Source organism: Opisthorchis viverrini, assembly GCF_000715545.1.
Source record: "Opisthorchis viverrini unplaced genomic scaffold opera_v5_58, whole genome shotgun sequence".
Classification (NCBI taxonomy): domain Eukaryota; kingdom Metazoa; phylum Platyhelminthes; class Trematoda; order Opisthorchiida; family Opisthorchiidae; genus Opisthorchis; species Opisthorchis viverrini.
Genome location: NW_008751716.1, coordinates 977,927 through 999,052, shown reverse-complemented (window position 1 = coordinate 999,052; position 21,126 = coordinate 977,927). Strand labels below are relative to the sequence as shown.

Below are 21,126 nucleotides of genomic sequence, written 5' to 3'. Positions count from 1 at the left end.
CACGCACGTCCAATACGGGTGATTACTGCCGTGAAAATGACCGGTTTCTTTTTGTTACATTAAGCTGGCGTATTTATGTCCTAAGCTACAGTCGCAATCAGAAATATGACTATTTCTCAATTTCCCATCTAGCGCTCCGTCGGTCTTCCTGATGTTCACTCTGGATATGGATTTGCCATAGGTAAGTTTCGGTAACTTATTTGGCATGTTCATTCTTACCAAGCCAGCTGCATGCAACAGCCCGTAACTACCAGCCGAAGCACTTCGCGACCGGTCACCTGACTACCCGGATGAAAGGCTTCTTTTTGCTGACTTCTTGGGAATATAAGCACGTCCTGATGATCCCGCTTTTCAGCTATCTTTCGACGCATCATAATGATGTACAGTGCCTAATATTTCTACCCCTCTTTGCATATTGGTTTGATCAGAGCTTTGGACGTTGATGAAAGCCAATGACTTTCGTGCGGTTAGTTTATATAGCGGACTGCTTGATATAGTGGCACCAGATCATACCCTTTTTTGTTAATACTTCCACCATAGGCTTTTTCGATTTTAGCCTTCAGTGATAGGTATTTGGATGCTAACGCTGATATTGTTGTCTATGGTAGAATGATGATACCATTCACTCTTCAGATACTGTGATTTTAGAGTCAATTTCCCTGAGCTCCTTGCGGGGGAAAAATGAGCTACATTCCTACGATTTCGTGAGTAATTTTGTATATCCATTTCAGGGGACATGTAACGACCTGTTAATGCCTATCATATATTACCCGTCTTTTGTCTTCAGGCAACATGGCTGCATTTGATTTATCAGATCCGAATGCTGTGGTTTCTCCTGGGGGTGTTGGTTTTGACATCAACTGCGGTGTACGCCTTCTGCGTACCAACCTAACACTCAAACAAGTCCTTCCTGTGAAAGAAAAGCTAACACAAACACTGTTTGACCACATCCCTGTCGGTGTGGGTTCTAAAGGCGTGATTCCCATGGATGCGCAAGCACTGGAAGAGGCGTTGGAAATGGGCATGGATTGGTCGTTAAGACAAGGTTAGTAACACATTAGCCTTCTATTTATCATTTGCACTTTGGAGACATGCATCAACTAAGGCTAGTGTCAGTATCTAGAAACCAGTGATTCCGAATTGATCTGTCGTGCGTTATGATTAGACATGAGTCTGTTAATACAATAGGTTTTGTCGTTTGTTGTTAAGATTGACGCAATAATTCATCAGCTGCTGATGCCCATTGCGATAACCTATCAAGATCCGATGTTACCGTTCTTAAACCCGTGAGCTAAGTGGGCGTCATATCACTTCGGCACAGGCTAGCTCCCTGGATGACGTCGTCCTGATTTCTTTACCTCGAGGAACACGGCTTAATGATCGTATTTGAGAAGTCATCTTACTTTAGTATGATACCTACGATACCTTATAGGGATCCGTTAACAGAACAGAGTATTTGCAAGAATAGTGGCTTCCTTTTTGGAGAGTTCGCCATGCGTTTTGAGCAGCAGATCCTGAATTTCTTGTTTGCAGTGTGTTCTCTGCATCCGACCGCTGTACAACGATCGTCTCACCTGTAAGCCTTTCGTCCTTATCACGGAGTCATGGCTTGTTAACGCTTTCTTGCCCGGAGGCTACACGACCAGACTACCGTCTATGGCGAGGATGGGTCAGAACGGATGGTTTGGCAGCTGTCCGCTAGTTGGTCCGTCTTGTCACGTGAATGAATGGTGCTCAATACCAGCCTCAGTAATGTATTGATTGTTTCTGAACGCCTGCAAGTCACAGGCCCAACAATATATTCGGTGAAAATTCTTGCGCTTATCTGGATGGTTCTCTGCTGCTTTCTGGTTTATATGTGTCCCTTCTCATGAAGATCTTGTCCCAAATGAGTGGATCATCTCGTTCGCAAGCTTTCAATGATGGCAAGGCTTTTCGTTCTCAGGGTCTTCATAACATATAGTGTGGTATATTGGCGTTCAGTGGTGCACTGAGATAACAACTACAAGGGGCTAAGGGATATGTGTAGTGTGGTTGGAAAGGAACTTGGTGAGGTAATAGTACATTCCGGCGTGACAGGACAATGTGTTCGTTGTTGACATTTTATGTAGTGGGAACTAAGACACTTGTCGTTATAGGAGTGATTCCTTGCGGAACATACACCCTAAAGTAGCGAATTTCGACGTATGTCATGATACGTAATCAAGCAGTGAAGAATGATGGATGTCTGCAGATATTAAAAATTCTGTAATCAAGAGACTTTTTTGTACGGTCCACAGAAGGTAATCCAGAATTGATGGGGTACTGCGATCATGCAATGGACTTTATTAAACAGCCTATGACTTTTTGCAGCCCATTATTTGATTGCTCATTTAATGTTTCGCTTTTCTGCTAATATATATATATATATAAAGGTTACGTCTGGGCTGACGACAAAGAACATTGTGAAGAGTATGGTCGAATGCTTCAAGCAGATCCAAGTAAAGTCTCCTCCCGGGCAAAGAAGCGTGGACTTCCTCAACTGGGCACACTTGGAGCCGGAAATCACTACGCCGAAATCCAAGTGGTGGAGGAAATATTCGACAAACACGCCGCGACCAAAATGGGCATCGATCAACTCAATCAAGTTGTCTTGATGATACATTGCGGCAGTCGTGGTATGGGACACCAGGTCAGTTTCTCGTACACTATGGTGTGAACATTTCTTCAGCGATCTAGTAGTGGCTTGCTTCTCGTGTACGTATGCTTCCCTGTGATTCTTCCGTTTTTTTTCCGTTTGTCGTTCAGTTAAGAATAATTCAATGTCTTCACTTCTGGTTTTTTCATCGTTTGCTTGAATAAATTACACATCCAGAGAAGCAGCTGAGTACTCTATTTCGTTCAATGGTGTAACGTCCTGTACAAATACATAACCCCAATTTTAGCCTGTTTTAACACCCTACCTGTGCGACCCAGTGGCCATGGGTCCAGGCATTGAAAGACCTGTTTTTCTCTTTTTTTTACCTTTTCATGGCGTAAGATGTGTAACTTTTTTCTGCATTGAACACTGAAGACACCCCGAAGTTCTGTTACTTTGCAAGTCAGCAGCAACTCTGTTGTTGTTTTGACGTTTGAGTATCTAGTGTGAGTTGTCGAACTCTTAGAACTTCTGTATACTTCGTGCAACCCAACTGCAGATTCGAATTTTTTGTTGTCCTCCCCAGGATCAAAGCCGCATCCGTAGATCCAGTCGCCAATACATGCAGACAACTACGGACAGTTGTGATGCTAAGTAGTTTTCAGTTGCACCAAGTATTGTCACTGAATGGCTTTTTTCCGCTACTCTCCACCGATGCGGTATTCTTTTTTACAGGAAATTATGAGTGAATGGACAGCCTCCGGCTACCAAGGCACCCTCCGTCGAGTAAGAAAGCAGGGGAAAAATGGAACACATCGATACTATATTGAAATTCCGTTGGTAGACATATGGTTGTCCAGATAGGAACTAAAATGCCTGTCGTGCTTTTAGTGACTATGGACGGTAAACAAACGCTCGATTCATGACCAGAGAATTACGAGTGATGCACAGCTCCCACAGGTTTGAAGAAATATACGCTCAAGACCTTTCGAACCGATGCACATCCTCCTAGTATTTACCATTTTGTTGCCCTTTTCCATGGTGGTATACGTTGATTGAGTTTCTTTGTACAGATTCGGATTTCGCGCAACAAAGCTCGCATCAATTGCATTCACATCACTATCTTCAACAGTCCTCTCTCTGTCATGGTAAGCACGCGGGACAGTTGCTAGTTGGTTCGCTCGCCAAACCAGTCACAAGCGTAAACACTTTCGTCCGTTCAAACGTGAAAATCCAGGTGCAACCTGTATGCGCGGAGTGATATGGTAATCACAATGACCGGAGCTTAAATCCCGACATGGTCAAGGAGATGCGGAGATGTAGGGGTGGGGTGGCTCAGTGGTTAGAGCGCGAATTCACCAACCGGAAGGCCCGTGGTTGGAACCCGACCTCTACCTCTTGACTTCCCCTATCTAGGCTAGGACAACCTGGCAGTATCCCAGCCCTCGTGCCTCCTTCTGGTGGTACGTCAGTAAGGTACCGAAAGGGTGCTACAGCTAAACAATAGATAGCCCTAATGAGAGCTAATCTCGAGCAGGCATGAAAGTACTCTTATTTGCGATGTTCGTGGTTGTAAGTGGGCCGAGATACAGCTAGGTTTACTGCTGCTCGTCTACTCAAGTAGTCCACATTTTATGGAACTGTAGCTTCTGTTCCAGTCCCAAACCCGAAGTGTCTGACGACTGTGTTAGATCTTAGTCCCATTAACCAATCTGGCAGGAGAGGCTCTTTATGATAAATGGGCATCCTCCAGAACAGCTCAGTGAGTTGCTGAGGTACGCAGACCGTCGCACCACGATAAGATCCAGTTTTTTCGTGAGGGACTCGCACTTAGTCGTTCTTATGCATTCCCTATTCTGGCTTCTACTAATTTTTTCGCATAGGTGGCCACTGATGCGCTGGTTGCAATGGAGCGCGCAATGAAACGTGACAAAATCGAGGTCAACGATCGGCAGTTGGCGTGCGCCCGCGTGGATTCGCAAGAAGGTCAAGACTACCTTAAGGCGATGGCTGCAGCAGCGAACTATGCTTGGGTCAATCGATCCTCAATGACTTTTCTCGCTCGTCAGGTGTGTTTGTATTTTCCACTTTAATACACCACTAAACTATCCATTGTTGTTACCTCTGTTCACCTATGTCTCCACCAAATTCTCGAAACCGCTTACTCTGCTCTGCCTCCCCACTAGATCCTTTATGAGCTGTAACGGTTAGTTAATTCTTGTTCATCCCTGAGTGTCTCTTGTTTGTTTTTTCATATTGCACTCACTACTATCTTAAATAACATGCGCAAGCAAGTCATCTACCCAGAGAGCTCATGTGTTTGATTTGTCTTTGATGGCGCGGTCGAAACCGTTCGATAACAAATTGAATTTGTTGGCTCTCCGGGCACCTATAAAGTTTTACTTTGTTCCATAGAGTTCGAAGCTCGGTGCTCCCACGTCACGATTTGGGCAGTAGATGAGCAGACATTTGTCTAGGTGGTTACGAAACGTCTCGTTTGAACTCTTTAGCTCGCCCTCCCCCCATAGGTCCTTACCTTACCTTTTCAAAACTAGTGCCTTCTGTTATCAGTCTCTACTTAGGTCATCTGAATTTGTATTTCATGTTGGAATTTTTGTGTAGGCATCCCTGGATCCTTCCCTATTCTCTAGTCAGTGGCTTTTCAAAAACGTATCACAATGGTTTTGATGTAGAACGATGGTTTCATCGTCTAACACTCATTGAGGACAGAACTTCCCTGGATTGCTTCCCCCCTTTCAGTATGAGCACCTTTCTGTGATAAGATGATTTCCTAGACAGTTCCCGAGACAGACGCTGAGGAACCACTGTTTTCAATGATGAGTCCGCTATTTAGTAAGGGGTTAGGTGAAGGTGGTGTGGTAGGCGATTCTCATGGATCTTGGATTTGCTAAAGCTTTGTACTTCCGATCAACCGCAGTTTTATGGCAGAATCAGGTCTAAAAGGCAGGCATGTGCTTGCACAAATATTGTTGGACATTATATTGCTCGCTGCGCATTTTTATGCCAACTCACTACGACTATCGACGCTTGCTAGCCACTCACCGATAGTGAGTACATCCCTATGCACTTTTTTGTGCTAAGTGGTGGTACACTTTCCTTTTGTAGGCTTTCGCGAAAATCTTCGAATCCACTCCTGACGATCTGGATATGCATATCATCTATGATGTATCCCACAACATTGCCAAAGTGGAGGAACATTGGGTGGATGGTAAAATCAAAACGCTCCTTGTTCACCGAAAAGGGTCCACTCGTGCTTTCCCGCCCCATCATCCTTTGATACCAGTGGATTATCAGGTTAGCTGTCCGTCTAATTTATCGTTACATAGTTAATTTATTGTTAAATCTTATCTTTGAAGCTGGAACAGCCTTCCTAGCAGTTTTTGTGAATATCTGACAGAGTTTTTACAATGAAGCGGCTGGAGTTGAACATCCTGATTTACTGACTCTGACTTGGTGTCAAAACGTCTAGCAATCTATTGGTCTCAGAATCTGTAGCTACCAAGTGCATCCGGGCTGTTTTATTTATCGCTTCCCTCGGTACCAGGCTACCTTAATTTTGAAAACCATAAACAGTACTGAGCAATTATACAGCAATGCCTATCTTCTGCGTTTAAAGCTAGTCAAAATGTTTGATGACGAGTATGAGTGAAAGCCGGATGCCCTGATGATCAAAATCATGTATATTGAAGACGCTTGTACTGCGTCCACGCTCCAAGAGATCCGTCAATAGTGTACACTAATCGATTCCCTGCTACCATGAAAACTATGGTTCATGCTTGGATTACCAGTCACCATTGTCTCGCCAAAGTTTGCGACTCTAATCTTAGACATTTACGAAGTGTCTCTTGACAACGAGTCCCGTGATAAGTATTTATTCAACCGCGCAACGACCAAGCGGGCGGCGTGCTTAGTGCGCTTGGATGCGTAACTCGATAACTTTCACCGTGGGAGATCTTTTTTAGTGTTTGCGCGGCTAGCAAACGCTAGCTTCTGATTCCTATTGATATCTGACTCGACATTCTGGATGTTCAACGATGTTTCTAACGGTAGTTGGGACCAATTAACCAAGATATAATCTTTACCCGACTTAGGAAACGCGTCTCGAACGTAATTAGGCGATTGACCGTACGTTCAAAGAGAGCTCTTCTACCCAAGTCCTTTTATCTTAGTTTGTCACCGACCACTGCTATTGATTAACATCATCACATGAATATGAGGATCCAAGGTATAGGTGGGCTATTTTCATTAAACTGTCGCGTTTCTTCAAGTTCCCAAATGAGTAGATATCAGTCAGTCACACTGTTTTATCCACGAGAATGAACTAAAAAAAGTTCAGCTATAGCACCCTTTCGGTCCCTAGCTACCATGCCACCCGAAGGAAGCACAGGGGTTGGGGTACTGCCAGGTTGCCCAAGCCTAGACAGGGGAAGTCGAGAGGCCGAGGTCGGGTTCGAACCGGGGATCGTCCGGTCGGTAAATTCGCGCTCTAACCACTTGAGCCATCTTGCCCCCACAAGAATGGACTACAACCGGTAAAGACTCCACCTGCGTTCCGGATCTGAATCTTGCAAGCATTGGAAAGATACTCAAACGCCAACGTTATGTGACTTGTGAGAGGTTGTAGTTTGTTTTTTTTCTTTTGTTTCTGGATCATACGCACAGACAATCATAACAAGGGTCAACATAGTGTCAATATAGAGACACCTGTGTGGGTTTCGAACCCAGGTGATTGAGAAGGTTATCCGCAATCTTGTTTATTCGGCCCTTCTCGCTTAGGCTTAATAGTGTAACTTGGTTTTCATGTGTGGACCGAACTCACACTTCAGTGGATCAGCCTCCGAATCCAATTTCAAAATCGAATGCACAAGCGTTGATTCGGAACGGTTTTATTGGTGGATCTTCTCCTTAGTGAGCATGAAATATAGGGATTCCATATATTTCTTGAATTTCAGTTGACTGGCCAGCCCGTGTTGATTGGTGGAACGATGGGCACTTGCTCATACGTACTCACAGGCACAGAACAAGCAATGACCGAAACGTTTGGATCTACATGCCATGGTGCTGTATGTTCTCCTTAGTTTGTTTCGTATTTATTAGTTGGTAAAGTAGTGCATATTTTGAGAACGTGGCTTATTTTTATGTTTACAGATGACTGATCCGGTACTCTCCAAGAGTTGTGTTCACCGTGAGGCTCCTCAGTGCTGAACGCCGTCATGACTAGCTGACCGATATCAGAATAGCTTCCGGGTCCTGCGGCGTCCGTTTTAACGACACTGCTGTAGCATTCATCGTCTTCAGTTACGTCTACCCCTACTTGTTTGATTTCGAAGGCATCGTTGCACAAGTCTGGCGGAGAACATTATTTGTATTAGGCCCCTACTAATGGGGCACCCCCTTAGGCGGGCATTCTCTGTTGTCTCCACTGGAGATCGCTCACTTGAATGCGCGCTGTGAGGATCTGGCGGAGAACATTATTTGTATTAGGCCGCCACTAATACGGCACCCCCTTAGGCAGGCATTCTCTGTTGTCTCCACTGGAGATTGCTCACTTGAATGTGCGCTGTGAGGTACAACAGCTGACCGAGGTCGGGCAACGTTGACTAGTCAGTAGAAATTTGCGGTAACTTCACGTCAACTACTGCGTCACGACATGGGTATGCGTAATGTTTCTTAGCCTAAATGTAACGCTGATAGCCGCTCGTTTAGTTGCTATCATTCCTCTGTTAGAAGGGCATTGTTAATTATTCGAAGAGGCTTTTTATACAAACATCTAGTCGTTGGGTTAGACCTGCTAGAAGGACCGTTTATGCGACCCCCAATTTTATTTTACTGGACACTTCCCTGGATACCGTCTCCATCAAACTATAAGGCATCATCTCTTTTCTCTTCCCGAGATTTTAATAAACTTCTGAAGTACTTCGATGCTAAATTCCCCATGTTTCAGGGCCGCGCGCTCTCGCGTGCTAAATCTCGCCGCAATTTGGACTACACTGACGTTTTGGCAGATCTACAATCTAAGGGTATCTCCATACGTGTAGCTTCTCCGAAGTTGGTAATGGAAGAAGCACCGGAATCCTACAAAAACGTCACAGACGTTGTTAACACTTGTAAGTTTTGGTGTTGGAATAATTTTGCTACTCACTCGGTCTTGAAACAGGAGTAGACATTTGGTCCATTTTTAACTGCACGACCCTTCTAGGCTAACTTCTGAAAATTTGGTTTCTATCAGATTCAGTGTTTTCACTTGGATTTACACGTCACTGAAATCTCAGGATAATGAAGTATCGCAGGAAACACCAACGAAATGAAAGTTTTGAGTGCATCGTTTACTTACTCAGCATTCCGATAGCACACCACACCGTTGGCATGTGCACTCAGACGCACAGTCTCTGGAGGGCTGAACCATATTTTGCGTTTCACCCCATGCACTATTGCGCTGGGCCCTCTTCTAGTGCAATGGATCGCGATGAATTCTCGACTATTAGTAAGTTGTCGGTCCCGTCATTAGCTGAGCTGGCTAATGCTTTCGACAAGCTGGACTTTTACGCTCTAATTTTATTCTATTTCTGATGTTTCCTTTCGCTGCTTAGAACGGTCATTTCTCTGTGTTCAATTCAAATGTCATATTAGTCGCTTACTTTGCAGCTTGGTATCAATCACGCTTCTTCTCACTTCGCTCCCATTATAGGTCAGGCTGCGGGCATTAGTAACAAAGTCCTGAAGCTTCGTCCCATCGGGGTCATCAAAGGTTGATTGGTTCAGGCAATATGTGCTACCTGTTGCTCCACTCGGTCACTCCACCTAACCACAACCGCCCGTGCTTTCATATGACCTGTGCGTATCCATATGCCGGTGCTTCCGCTCGTTAGCCCTAACCCGGTTATTATTCACGGTTTCAAGATAATACTATTTTGAATTCCACTCTTTTCTGTATGTGCGCCTGGTTCCTTGTTCATTGAGCTTCGTTTGCTGTCGTTTTGACTACGCAGAATCTGAGTGTTTGGTGATATTCTGTTGCGGTCGGGGGATGCTGAGAAGCTGTCGTCTGCTAACGGACGGTAGCGAAATTTGTGATCCATTCCAGAGCATTCTCAGCAGTAACGTACGAGATTTAGTGATAAGTCTGCCTGTTAACGCGTATGCTTCAGCAATCCAGTTCGATTGTCCGTATCTGGATAATTATTTCTGTTTGTCGCCTCCCCGCACACTATGCAGCCATATGGGGGACACATCACTCTTTCTGTAACGTTAAGTTGAGTCGTTTCGATAGATGTTGTGTGAGAGTCTGATTTCTCCTGAGGGACGTACAGATGCTTTACACGATATCATAAACTATCTCCGCCTTCGGTGTTGCGATTAGTTTGTTCTTTTACGCGTTGTTACAATGGGGCATTTTATATGCCTCCATTTTAAACTAATAACTCAACCAGATGTAGTTAAGGTCAGTCGATTTCTATACGTCTGCAGCTGTAAAAACCGAATCCACTACGACTGTCCACATAGCGAAAACTGGTATGGAAACTGTTACGTAGCTGAGCCGATTGGAGGTGGGTGGTGCTCTGAGTTGTCACAGTTGTGCTGGGGATAATGCGCAGAAAATCAATAAACCAAAAAGATGCGTTGCAGTCACTGTAGCAGAGTAGATGGCCTCTAAGTTTACAGTTGACTGTTGTGTCTTTGCGAAATTTTTGACGAATAGGGTTGTGAAAGGTGTAGTTTACAATGAGATACAGAGGACGAGACTGGTGTTCTTTTCCTCCATTAGGTCTGCCATAATTTTTTACATCCCGAATTGACACACTTTAACGACAACGTAAGATGCCCCACATATCGGTTGGCAGCACTGAGCATCCAACCGTAATGGGGGCATAAAACTACTAGTTCTATTACCAAGTATAGCCTTTTCATTGCAGTCGCTTGATGGCCGTATCAGACGAGCGATGATTAGAAAATTTCGCTACACGCTGTGCGTCGAGGGAATGTCCGATTGTGGAAAACGGGAATGTAAGGTGTGCAGAGTTTGCCGAACTTACTGCTAGGATGTGAAAGAAAAAATGCATCCCCACTGGTGACATTGGAAAATGCCAGCTGTAGGGTGTGGCGTCTCTTGTGTGCAAGCCATCCCCACTGGTGACATTGGAAAATGCCAGTTGTAGGGTGTGGCGTGCAAGCGTTGAGCTAACCATCCATACAAAGGCGTTCAGAAGCCATTCCGAGTTATATAATTGGCCTCATTGGCTACAATATTCGATGTAACTATGGCAGAACGTGAGCCGCCACACAGACGAATAAAGTCGATCGCTTTTAAACTGAAGGAAATATTGTCGGTTTAGTCTATAATTGTGATCGTTGTTTGTTCGCTGAGCTGGGTAACTTGGTGGTGAACGTTTCGTCACCAGTCGGGGTGGCATCGTTAGTGGGTTGTGAGTGGAAGTGCGTGGTTGTTGTATGGATCGCTATAGGATCTACTAACCGACTTTTACCTTGACCGACCATTGGTCATTTGGGTGAGCATTTGTATTAGCTTGTTGGTTCACCCGTCTTTTGATTGGTGGATGCTCGGATGGCCTTGGTACTTAATCGCTCTGGTACCTCCGCCGTGTCCCTATTTTGTCTACCTCCACTTTGTGTCCCGTTTCTTAGTCCGTTATCTGATGGCTGAGAATGACAGTGTTACCACTGTTGCCGGTCACTCGCTAGTAGCGGTACGTAGACGGTCAATATCCATATACTGGTTGATTAAATCATTTGCGAAGTACCATGCTTCTGAGGATTCCCTCTCGTGGCTTATACTTTCACGTGCCACAATCATCACGTTTTTTAGACTACACTTGTGGCCTTCCTGATCTTCACGTAAATAAGAGATTTTGGACCATCTGGTAGTTGTGTTCTATTCATTTTCCCGCGTAAATGATTTTCCTCTAGTCTGTCCAATATACTCCTTGTTGAAGCCTATACAGTTGGTTCAGTACACGACATCATTTCTTGTGCCTGTATCGTTTTTTTCATTCGGTCTCGATATCAGTTTCCTCACTGTAGTAACTGGTTTGTGGACTTCTAATATTCCCTTCAGTTGTAGTAGCCTTGCTGTGAATTCAGATATGTTCTTGAAGGGACTATCCGTTTACTTGGCTGATCTTGCTGTCCCTGTCGGGGCGTGTGTTCTCATGCTTCTAATAAAGGGAATGCGCGATAGAGATGATTTCCCCCTTCCGATTGAATTCTTCAGTGTGTCTCCGCTCTCTTGAACAGAGTTATTTTGAAACCTTTCTTGTGGTCCACAAATTGGTCGCTATTGTAACGGTATTTGGTCAGTTTGTGCAATCCGGACTGGTGATGAAAACTTTGCAACCAAATTTCCCAGCTCAACGAGGACATCAACGGCCGTCAAAGTGGTTTAATGGAGGAAGATGAAAGTGTGCTGAGCATGCTATCGTGGCCCTAAAAGTTAGAAAGTAGTCATTGCCTTCACACGAATAAAGTTGACATTCTGGAAGACCTACGTGATGGAACGTTGTGAACAGTAATTATAGTAATAATAATAGAATTGGATTGCCAAGTCAAGGAAACGTTGGTCAGTTGTTTTTCCACACGTAAACGAGGATTGCGGCGATGCACTTCGAATGCCTCGGTAGTAATCAGTTCCTGTGATTGGGCTGTATTAGTCATCGTTGATGTGGGTTTACCGGGCAACGTAGAATCGGGGGAGGGGGGTGAGAAGATCAACGCCCCTACAAGCTGACAACACTGTCGACCAATAATCGAAAACATTTGGAGGAACCGCTGTTCGGAGCTTTTCACTGCAGACAACCTCAGGCTTCGATTATCCAACCAGCAATGCTTCGTTGTTTTAGTCAGTACCGCAGTTTCAAACAGTCTGTGCGACTTCGAAGAAACCGACTGATTCCAAGCGCCGCACAGCTGATTAGTTAATAGAGCGGTCACAGGCGAGCACAGTCTAAGCTCCAACGAAGTATGCAGAGTGGCGAACAGTGTTTTTTGTGGTGTACTGAAGACTCGTGATTTTATATTGACACGCTGATATTCCGCAGAGTGAACTAGATTTTTTCCTCTGATTTCTGGGGACACCACTGTTGGGTCTACAGTATGCTCACTTCGTGACAGCTGCTTTAGGACAGCACGACTCAGCTCTGACAGGCCATTTCGTCACCTATCGTCAGCTTTGTGTCCTCTGATACATCGTAGTTGTGCTGTTGTACCTGGGTCCGCAGGTACAATCAAACTATTGGATCGGTGTAGATTTAGTGACCGAGATCCTCCTTAAGTGGGACGGGAATTCGCTTGATTTCCTGAAGAAAAAAAATTTATTGGGCAGCACTGCAGATACGTTTGTTCGCTGCAGCTAAATGGTATCTAAGCAAAGAAGGCAAGTCGCCTCCCATAACAGTAACGACAATCAGACTGACATTCTGGAAGCAGTTGAAAATTTGCCACACGTAGACTGAGGGCTGCTGTACTTCTGTGCGAAACTCAATGACCAATCGTTCTCTCAAATAATCGCGGTTGCTGTTTACTATTGTCAGATATGGTGAGGCAGTAAGTCTTGTGGAATAAGTAGGTTCTTCAATAGGCATCTCTTTTGTTCAGTGGGGGGAGCTTCTGAAGTGTTTAAGTGGTTTCCTGTAGATGTTGCGAAATATCGGCCTGCAGTGCTGCTTAGGCAAAAGCACATCAAGAGAATTGCACTCATCTGCACATCAATTCGGTTTCGACGGGGACTCACCTGGAACCCACCCGAATCTCTCGTTTAAGTTAGAACCAAATGGTTATGCAAATAAGTGTAGTTCGCTAATCTCATGCAATTTGGGTCCAAGTAGAACATAAGGTTGACGGAAACTCGGGGACTGCTCCTACCTGACGAGCCCCAAAAAGGGAGGAACCGATGGTGTACTGTCGAAGAGTTTTACGAGCAACTTTGCGAGTAGCTTTGCACTAAGTCCACAAGTTGGATGGTGTCTGTGTGGCTGTGCACAGCCAGGTCCCACTAGCTCAAATTTATGAATGAAACTTTGGGCAAGTCTACCGTATGGAAACCCAGACATGGAAGGTATGGAGCACAGGGATGCAGAACACCTGTGCTTTTGGTAAGTGATGCAGTGGAACCCTGTACTCCGCTCCTTAAACTATTTTACGCTCCACCTCTCTCGTAGTGTTTGTGTGCACATCACTAGCCAGGAATTCTGTGGTCCGACAAAATTCACGTCATTTCGTGGCAATCCGTTCAGTTTTGTAGGACAACGCTACGTCCCTTATCCGATGGTACGTTGTTGTTTTCTGTCAGCCATAGAACGTTCTTTGCTGAGTAAAAAAGGGTACCCACCGGGTAACTGCATACAATTTTGACCAACTGACACCGCTGATGAATGTGGTTAGCAGTCGCTTGATCTGTTCATACAAGTACTCAACCCGGGTTCCGGTGTTTATTGGTTGAGCGGTGCTTGGTAATATGCAGAATTTTAATCTGAAAGACAAGGCCCCTTTCTGTGTCCGTTAAGAGCCACGTCAAGAAATTTGGCAGCATGTTTGTGAAGTTCCCGGAGCACCAAGTTTCTCGTTTCTATCGTCTGTTTAGTTTTTGTTTTCACAATAACTGGTCTGTTGTACTGTTAGACTCCGAGATTCAGTATCTGGGTAAGCTTAGGAATGGACAACATGTGGAATTATGTCTGTTTGTAGCGCTTTGATATATGGTTCTGCAATTCGATTATCTGCGGATCCAGATAAATCGGTAGAGATGCCCGGGGATCGGAATAGGGTGCGCGTACCGAATGGGCTTACCTGAGCAGAGTACGCTGTCTTAGATCAACTCTTACAAAGCATCTTTTAGTGGTAGACCCAACGACCACTATTGAAGTGTTTTTGTTTCTGATTAGAGCGAAACTCAATGCTACTGAGGCATCCGAAATACATCGCTGTAATCTAACTCGATGTGCCGAAAAAGAATTGACCTGGCAATCCAATTATATGTGTATTCCCACTGTTCGCCCTGCTCCATGGTGTAACTCTTCTAGGTTTTTAGCTTCATTCATGTCACAACAATGGCTATTTTTTATCGCCTTCCGCTGTGTTTGAGCCCATGCCTGCTACGCCTCTGTTCCTTGATGATTAATCAACTTCATTCGTCCATGTGGCCGCACAGATTCTGCTCCACCTACACCGGCTGTTCTAGCCACCAACACGCGAAACTACCTGAAATTGGCGCTCGCCTTTGGGTTACTGATAAGCTTAATATCGCAGTAATAACTTTTGTGTTACGATTGAAACATTGCGCCCTTAAATTGCACATGGAAGTCAAATTGTCCCTAAAATTTACACTAGTTTTCATTGCACTTTAGACACACATTTGCCATCCACATTGCCACCTACGTCCTCTCCCCTAAAAACACCACTTCTCAATCATTTGCAAACAAATTTGGTTTTGCGAGAGACGCACCCGGAACCCAACTGAATCCAGGTGGATCTTCCGTAAAACGAAATTTGTTTGCAAGTGAGTGGATTTCCCCAATTCCGAAAAATTTTGGTTCAAGTAGGACATAAGGTTGACGGAAACTCGGAGACTGAGCGAACCTGATGGGCCCCAAGAAGGACCTTATGAGTAGTGTATTACGTCTAAAATTTCTCCTCATTTGTCAACTGCAGTTCCAACGAATTTTTAGAGTCATTGGTGTTGTACCTGTCCAGAATTTCATCCCTGTCCGAATTTGAGTCGGGTACGGGACTGTGTAGCTTTTTGTGTGAAGTGGTTCCTATTTAAAAAGGCACGTTACTCTTCCTCTTAGGAGGTTTCGAAATTCAGTTTTGTGATTCTGTGTGATAGATATGGTGGGAATTTCGGAGGGGCGTGCGCAATCAGTTCAAAGTGCGATGTATATCTTGTTCGAGGGCCTTACGGGTACAATAAAAGTTGACGGAGCGACGGCTACCGTCATATTGCGTTCGCTAACGATACAGTCAGTCATCTGCGAGTCATTGAAAACCACATGAGAATGAAAACAAATCCCACCGCATATTGCACTCCTTTCGAGATCCTGTCCGCAGCGAAGAAATGGCAGCAGAATGAATCCCCAAAACACAGTTTGTTCACAGTGTACACACTCATAACTACCAGAGAAGTAGTTTCGTAGGTCCAAGCGTTTCGTCTCAGAAACCTTCTAGCACAGTAATGCCCAGTCGGTTGAAACAAAAGCACCACCAGACCCTGTCATCTCAGTTTTCCAGGATTCTAGGCATTAGGCAGGTAACTGGTCTTTTTGGATTTTAAGCAAGCTGTCGAATATTTCTGGCGGTGCCCCGAGAAGGTTCACAGCAGAAACCTCATTCTCAGCTAGACTAGTGGCCCCGAGTTGGGACGGTGTCTTTTGGTAGCACAAGGTGTGACTATCACTCCAGAAACTTCCCACTAGTTGGCGAACATAGAGATGGACGAAAGAAACAAACAGGCTTAGTTGCGTTCTACACGCTGTGGAAAAACGTCAATGTTTTTTCCCTTGCAGTCGGTGGGAATGGTGTTATTATTAGTAATATGATATAACAACATTATATTTTATATATTTATACACGTTTTATACAGCGCAACAAGATATACCATAATACTGTGATATGCATGGTAATATAACAAGGATAATAATGATGTCCTTGTACTATTCCTTTTCTTAGCTTGGTTTAAGCCTTCTCCATTTTTTGTAGCCACTTGTTTCGTGCTTCTCTGCACACAATACCAGATGGAAATACCGGAAGATGATAGCGACTTATTGGGAAAGACTGCCATTGAAATTGAATCTGACCTGAAAAACCGTGATGTGATTATGCAACATGGCCTTGTTGAGGAACTCACTGGACCAAGGTTATTCGGTGTTTCCAAACCAGTCGAGGAAATTATATCCAGCTCAACACCCTGGACAAGAATTCGGCAGTTATTCAATTCGGAGTAAGCATTATCTGTTCTTCCTCAAGTGATTTCAGATAATATGCAACCTGCATCAACAATGAACACGCAACGTTCGAATCAGGGGCTGCCATTTACGGAGAGAATATCTTATTCTTAGGTGATAATATATGTAATATATAATACAATGGTTCATCGGCTGATTGATTCGAATGTAAAGGAACTTAGATCCATCGGTCCTTGAATTGAAAGCAAGCAGGACTAAGCAGTAGTGCGGTGTATATAACTAGTTGAACTCCTCCCTACGGAGCATTTATACGATTGTGGTTTGTGCAAGGCCTTCACCATCTTCAGAAGCGCTACCGTCTCCGAAGGGAGGATGAGTGACACACACTAAGTTTCTGAATTCACCTCCGAGATAGAACATTTTTAATTAGAACTCTTTGGAGATGGATTCAACTGTATAAATTAATCTGTTGCCGGAAACTCCGAATACCCGGAGCTTCGTTTTTAACTCATCGTAACACATGATTCGGTTGGGACATGAGTCATAAGATGGCAGCAGCCGGGCACTGTTTCACGGCCCTGTTTATGCTTCTCTGTTTTGTCACCTGCGTGAACATGCTTATTTGGAGTGTACCGCAGATTGTGTAAAAGTAAAACGACTTACACATGTTTACATTTTAATTAAGGTTGGGAAACGCTGTAGTTTGATTGTCGGTGCAAAGGTAACTTAAGCATCATACGTTTTTGAGAAGAAACTGGGGTTCATGCATAGACGAAGAGTTGAGGACTGGCCTGAAAATGACGGAAACATAATGAAGAAACACGAATAGTAACTCGAGCACGAATCCGCATGGGTTGTATGGTTCCTGGTACAATACTGGCAGTAGTGTAGATTGGAACATCGCAAAAAGAACATTGTTTCATTCAGTCTCTACTGTCAATATACACGAAGATGTGGGGCGTACCATGGTGGTAAAGATGAATTCCAGTGGAGTCCCCATTCAAGGAGTACTTTTCTCCATCAGTTTTACTGAAATGGTCCAAGTGTTTATTGTTCTTCTCTTTTTGTCACCTGATAGCAGTATTATAAACTTTTTTCAAGGGTTTCTATTGATACCTTCAGGCCAATTCAATAGTATGACGAAATACGACAAGGCTGCATCGATTAACTTCTGGTTTCACGTATGCTCTTTTCAGCCACAATAGTTTGTTGACATTACTTGCTATTTCTGTATGATGGTTGATTCTGAAACCACGATCTGGAGGTACGGGATAAAGTCACTGAATTTATCGCGTCATCTGCACGGTGAGTAGAAAAGTAAGGATATGATTGGACACCTGCATGGACCAACAAATCCAAGGAGGTCAGTGTAGCCACGAAACTTACCTACTTCATCAAATGAATGGCAACACTGCAGTGCCAGTTGCAAAATCTCCCTGCAATCAAGTGCTGTATTAAGATATATCCACAACAATGAAGGCTGGTAAGGTGCTATGATGAGTTACTACCTAGCATGTGTTACCTGTGTAACGGTGATACTTCTGGTGGAAGAGGCATGTGAGTAGCATGTTTTCTTGTAAATTCGCATTGCGTCTCTTGAGAAGGGAGATCCATTGCGGAATTTATGGAGTCGCTTTGTAGAATTTGCTTGGATTTGAGCAACAGTCAATGAATATCCAGGAAAGTTCAGGAAGACGCGTTCAAGAGAAGATGGATGTTCACTTTTTGTAAATAAGATGTATATGAGAGTTACCTCCCTGTCCAATAGTCTGTAACTGGTCAGTTGGCATTTTCTAATAAATACTCCGCAGCGAAGGCCTTCTTCCTTTCACCTGTATGCGATTCATTTTTAGACTGTAACACACTTTTTCGACTTCACCAGATTTATCACTTTTCATCATGGGCCCTCTACAAATGATTATGTCGTTCATAAGGTCACAATCGCACTTTACATTTAAGAAACAAACATCAGAATATGACGTGAGAGGTTGATGCATGAATTGCTGGGTTAATACCTCAGTGCTGAGCTAGTGGGCGAGGTGATGTCCACTTCAGTTTACTCTTCTCAGATGGTCTAGGACAAATTAAGAGAAGTTCTTGTGGTATGCCATTTGATGTTTCCAATGAACCTGTCAGGAAATCCCTCACATACATTTTGTTCTGAACGATCCGTAACGCCGCAGAAAACGTACGTAGCCAAATGAAACATAAGGCGGCCTTTGCGCAGCACATACGTTGAAGAACTTGATGAACGATAGGTTCCGCTGTGATTCAGCTGCGTTTTTCGTTAAAATCAGATTTGTATGCAACTGACTGTATTTCGTGAATTGCGTATAATTTCAATTTAGGTGGAACTTAAGGTTGACGAAAACTCGGGGATGAGTCCCAAAAGGGGTGGAACCGGTCGGGGGCTGTCGAGTTTTCACCAATCATATGAATGGAATGTTTCCTCTGGACAATTCCTTTTAACGGCTTAGCATGTGCTTTTGTTTGTTCTGAAGCAGCAACCATTTTTCGGCTTTCCTTTGACTGGCTTTAATTCTACAAAAGTGCTGCACAACTTTAGCATCCGGCTTAAACAAACATTTCACCAGTACATGGCACTGCTGTTTACTGTCTTGTAACATTTTTTCAGTCCCACGTTGAGCGACACGGACCTAAGCAAAACTGGTTCCAGAGCCATCCGACTGCCCCTGGCCATTGGCTGTATCGTGGGAGTTGGTGTAGGATTCGCCCGCTTGCTAACCGCTTACGACGAATTTGTTCGGGCAAATCGGCTCACTGCATGGAGAACACGTGAGATAGCAAAGGTACGAAGCATTGCTATCATTTAATCTTACACACACATCAGAACTTAGTAGTAAAAGATAAGTTGTCGTCAATTTTGGATGAGAGGAACCTATTCTGTCCAAATTAGTGACAAGCGATGAACCTTGTCGATTTCCCCACAAAATACTTCGACATTATATGACCTTGGGGAGCATGGCAGTGTTCAAATGAGTTTTGTATGGTCTGATACCTTCTCAAACTCATTCACGCAGTTGGTGGTTATGTTGGACGCTGGTCGCAAACTTCAATCCCCTTTATCATCGCTATCCTGTGGCTTCCGTAGTCAGGAAGCTCTCTGTACACATCAACACGTTTGGTACCCCGTATGTACATCAAGGGCCACGTTAGTGTTCTTGAGAACTTGATGTGTTTTGTAACCTGGAGTTAGCATAGCATCCGAATCGCTCGGCAGACTCGCTCCACGTGATCAGGCGTCAAAACGGATTGTTCCTCAGGTCTCGGCGATTACGTCAACAGATTAGTTCCCTCCATAAGCTAGGATTGCAGTTCAGTTATCTACTGGAAGAAACTATTTATCCGTAAGAAATGTTTGGGAGAGGAGACATGTAGAACTCATTGTATGATAACCGAGCAACCTGAAGCATGACGTACTACCATATTCCCCCGGGCACAGATACGTCCGGAGTGAACGCGAACGGAGGCATTCAGGTCAGTGTATCGCCCATGAACCCTGAAGAATTTTGACCCGCGGTGGCCAAAATGGTGTCTGTCGGACTTCAGCATTGATCGACTCTGGACACCTCAGTATGGCTTGAAAGATCCAGAGGTATATAAGTCGTCGCTCCGAGGTACGCTATGCTCTCCACTGCTAGACGGACTTTCATTCGCTGCAGCTAGATATCGACCCTAAACCCAATCGCTGTTGCGTTTGTTTCAAATGCTGCTCAGCTGTACGAATAAATCTCGTTGCACCATGTCAAGTTAACGTCACTGTGCTTCTTCACGTGTCACAAAAAGGCCACTCCTGTTCCCTGATTCTCGTCCCATAGTTCAGATTTTCTCTTCGAATCATTCAGTATTCAGTACTCCTCTATCCACCAGTTCCGGTTTTATGGTTCTGTATTCCAGCGTCGGGCCGCGGACTATTCATCTCTCAAAGCCATAACTTTCGGACTGTCCACCGGGTTGAAAGCCACCTTCTTAGCCGCCGGTTGCTAGTAAGCATACATCTGTAGATTTTCGTTCAAATCATTATAATATCGGTTCCTCCCTCCTGTGGCAACGTTTCTAGCAATTCGATCTGACTTGATCTACTTATTTCAAAAATGTATGGGAAATCATCCGCTCGGAGGTATTGCAGATTTTAGCGCTCTTGGCTATGTTTTGGCCTTCCCTCCTTTTGCATTACTATTCAGATTGCCATTCACTTTTTGACGTTCGGTACTGGTGTTGTAAGTTTCAGCAAACTGCCATCGACCACTAATATTTGTATAAATGAAACCGTTCAAACTCCTTACATGACCTAGATATATGGTGGCTTTAGGCTCCAACAGTGAAACTGAAATACAGTTGACATTTTTATTCTAACCATTGAGCCACACATCAATTTTGTGCAGCACAAATGACTTCTTAGCTAGGCGCGTATTAGCGGCTTTTGCTTGGTCGCAACTGAAACCTATCGACCGGTCGAATTACCGTTAGCAAAGTTTGTTCCCACATAGCTCCTCTTGTGTGATTTTTCCTGTTAGTTCACACCAAATTACGAGGCACTGAACTAAGGTCTCT

General features: G+C 44.3%; 2 protein-coding genes across 2 annotated transcripts in view; both read left to right on the top strand.

The window, feature by feature from the left end:
* The window catches only part of T265_03928 (hypothetical protein), a gene marked incomplete at both ends in the record, with an annotated part of 16,062 nt that extends 6,533 nt beyond the window's left edge, over nt 1-9,529 (top strand). The window contains 8 exons of the mRNA XM_009168529.1: nt 133-181; nt 788-1,045; nt 2,415-2,671; nt 4,501-4,686; nt 5,744-5,932; nt 7,591-7,701; nt 8,583-8,745; nt 9,327-9,529. Coding sequence (XP_009166793.1) covers nt 133-181; nt 788-1,045; nt 2,415-2,671; nt 4,501-4,686; nt 5,744-5,932; nt 7,591-7,701; nt 8,583-8,745; nt 9,327-9,391 — 1,278 coding nt within the window. The remainder of the gene's footprint in view (nt 1-132; nt 182-787; nt 1,046-2,414; nt 2,672-4,500; nt 4,687-5,743; nt 5,933-7,590; nt 7,702-8,582; nt 8,746-9,326) is intronic.
* A 6,851-nt stretch (nt 9,530-16,380) lies between these two features.
* The window catches only part of T265_03927 (hypothetical protein), a gene marked incomplete at both ends in the record, with an annotated part of 16,229 nt that continues 11,483 nt past the window's right edge, over nt 16,381-21,126 (top strand). The window contains one exon of the mRNA XM_009168528.1: nt 16,381-16,586. Coding sequence (XP_009166792.1) covers nt 16,381-16,586 — 206 coding nt within the window. The remainder of the gene's footprint in view (nt 16,587-21,126) is intronic.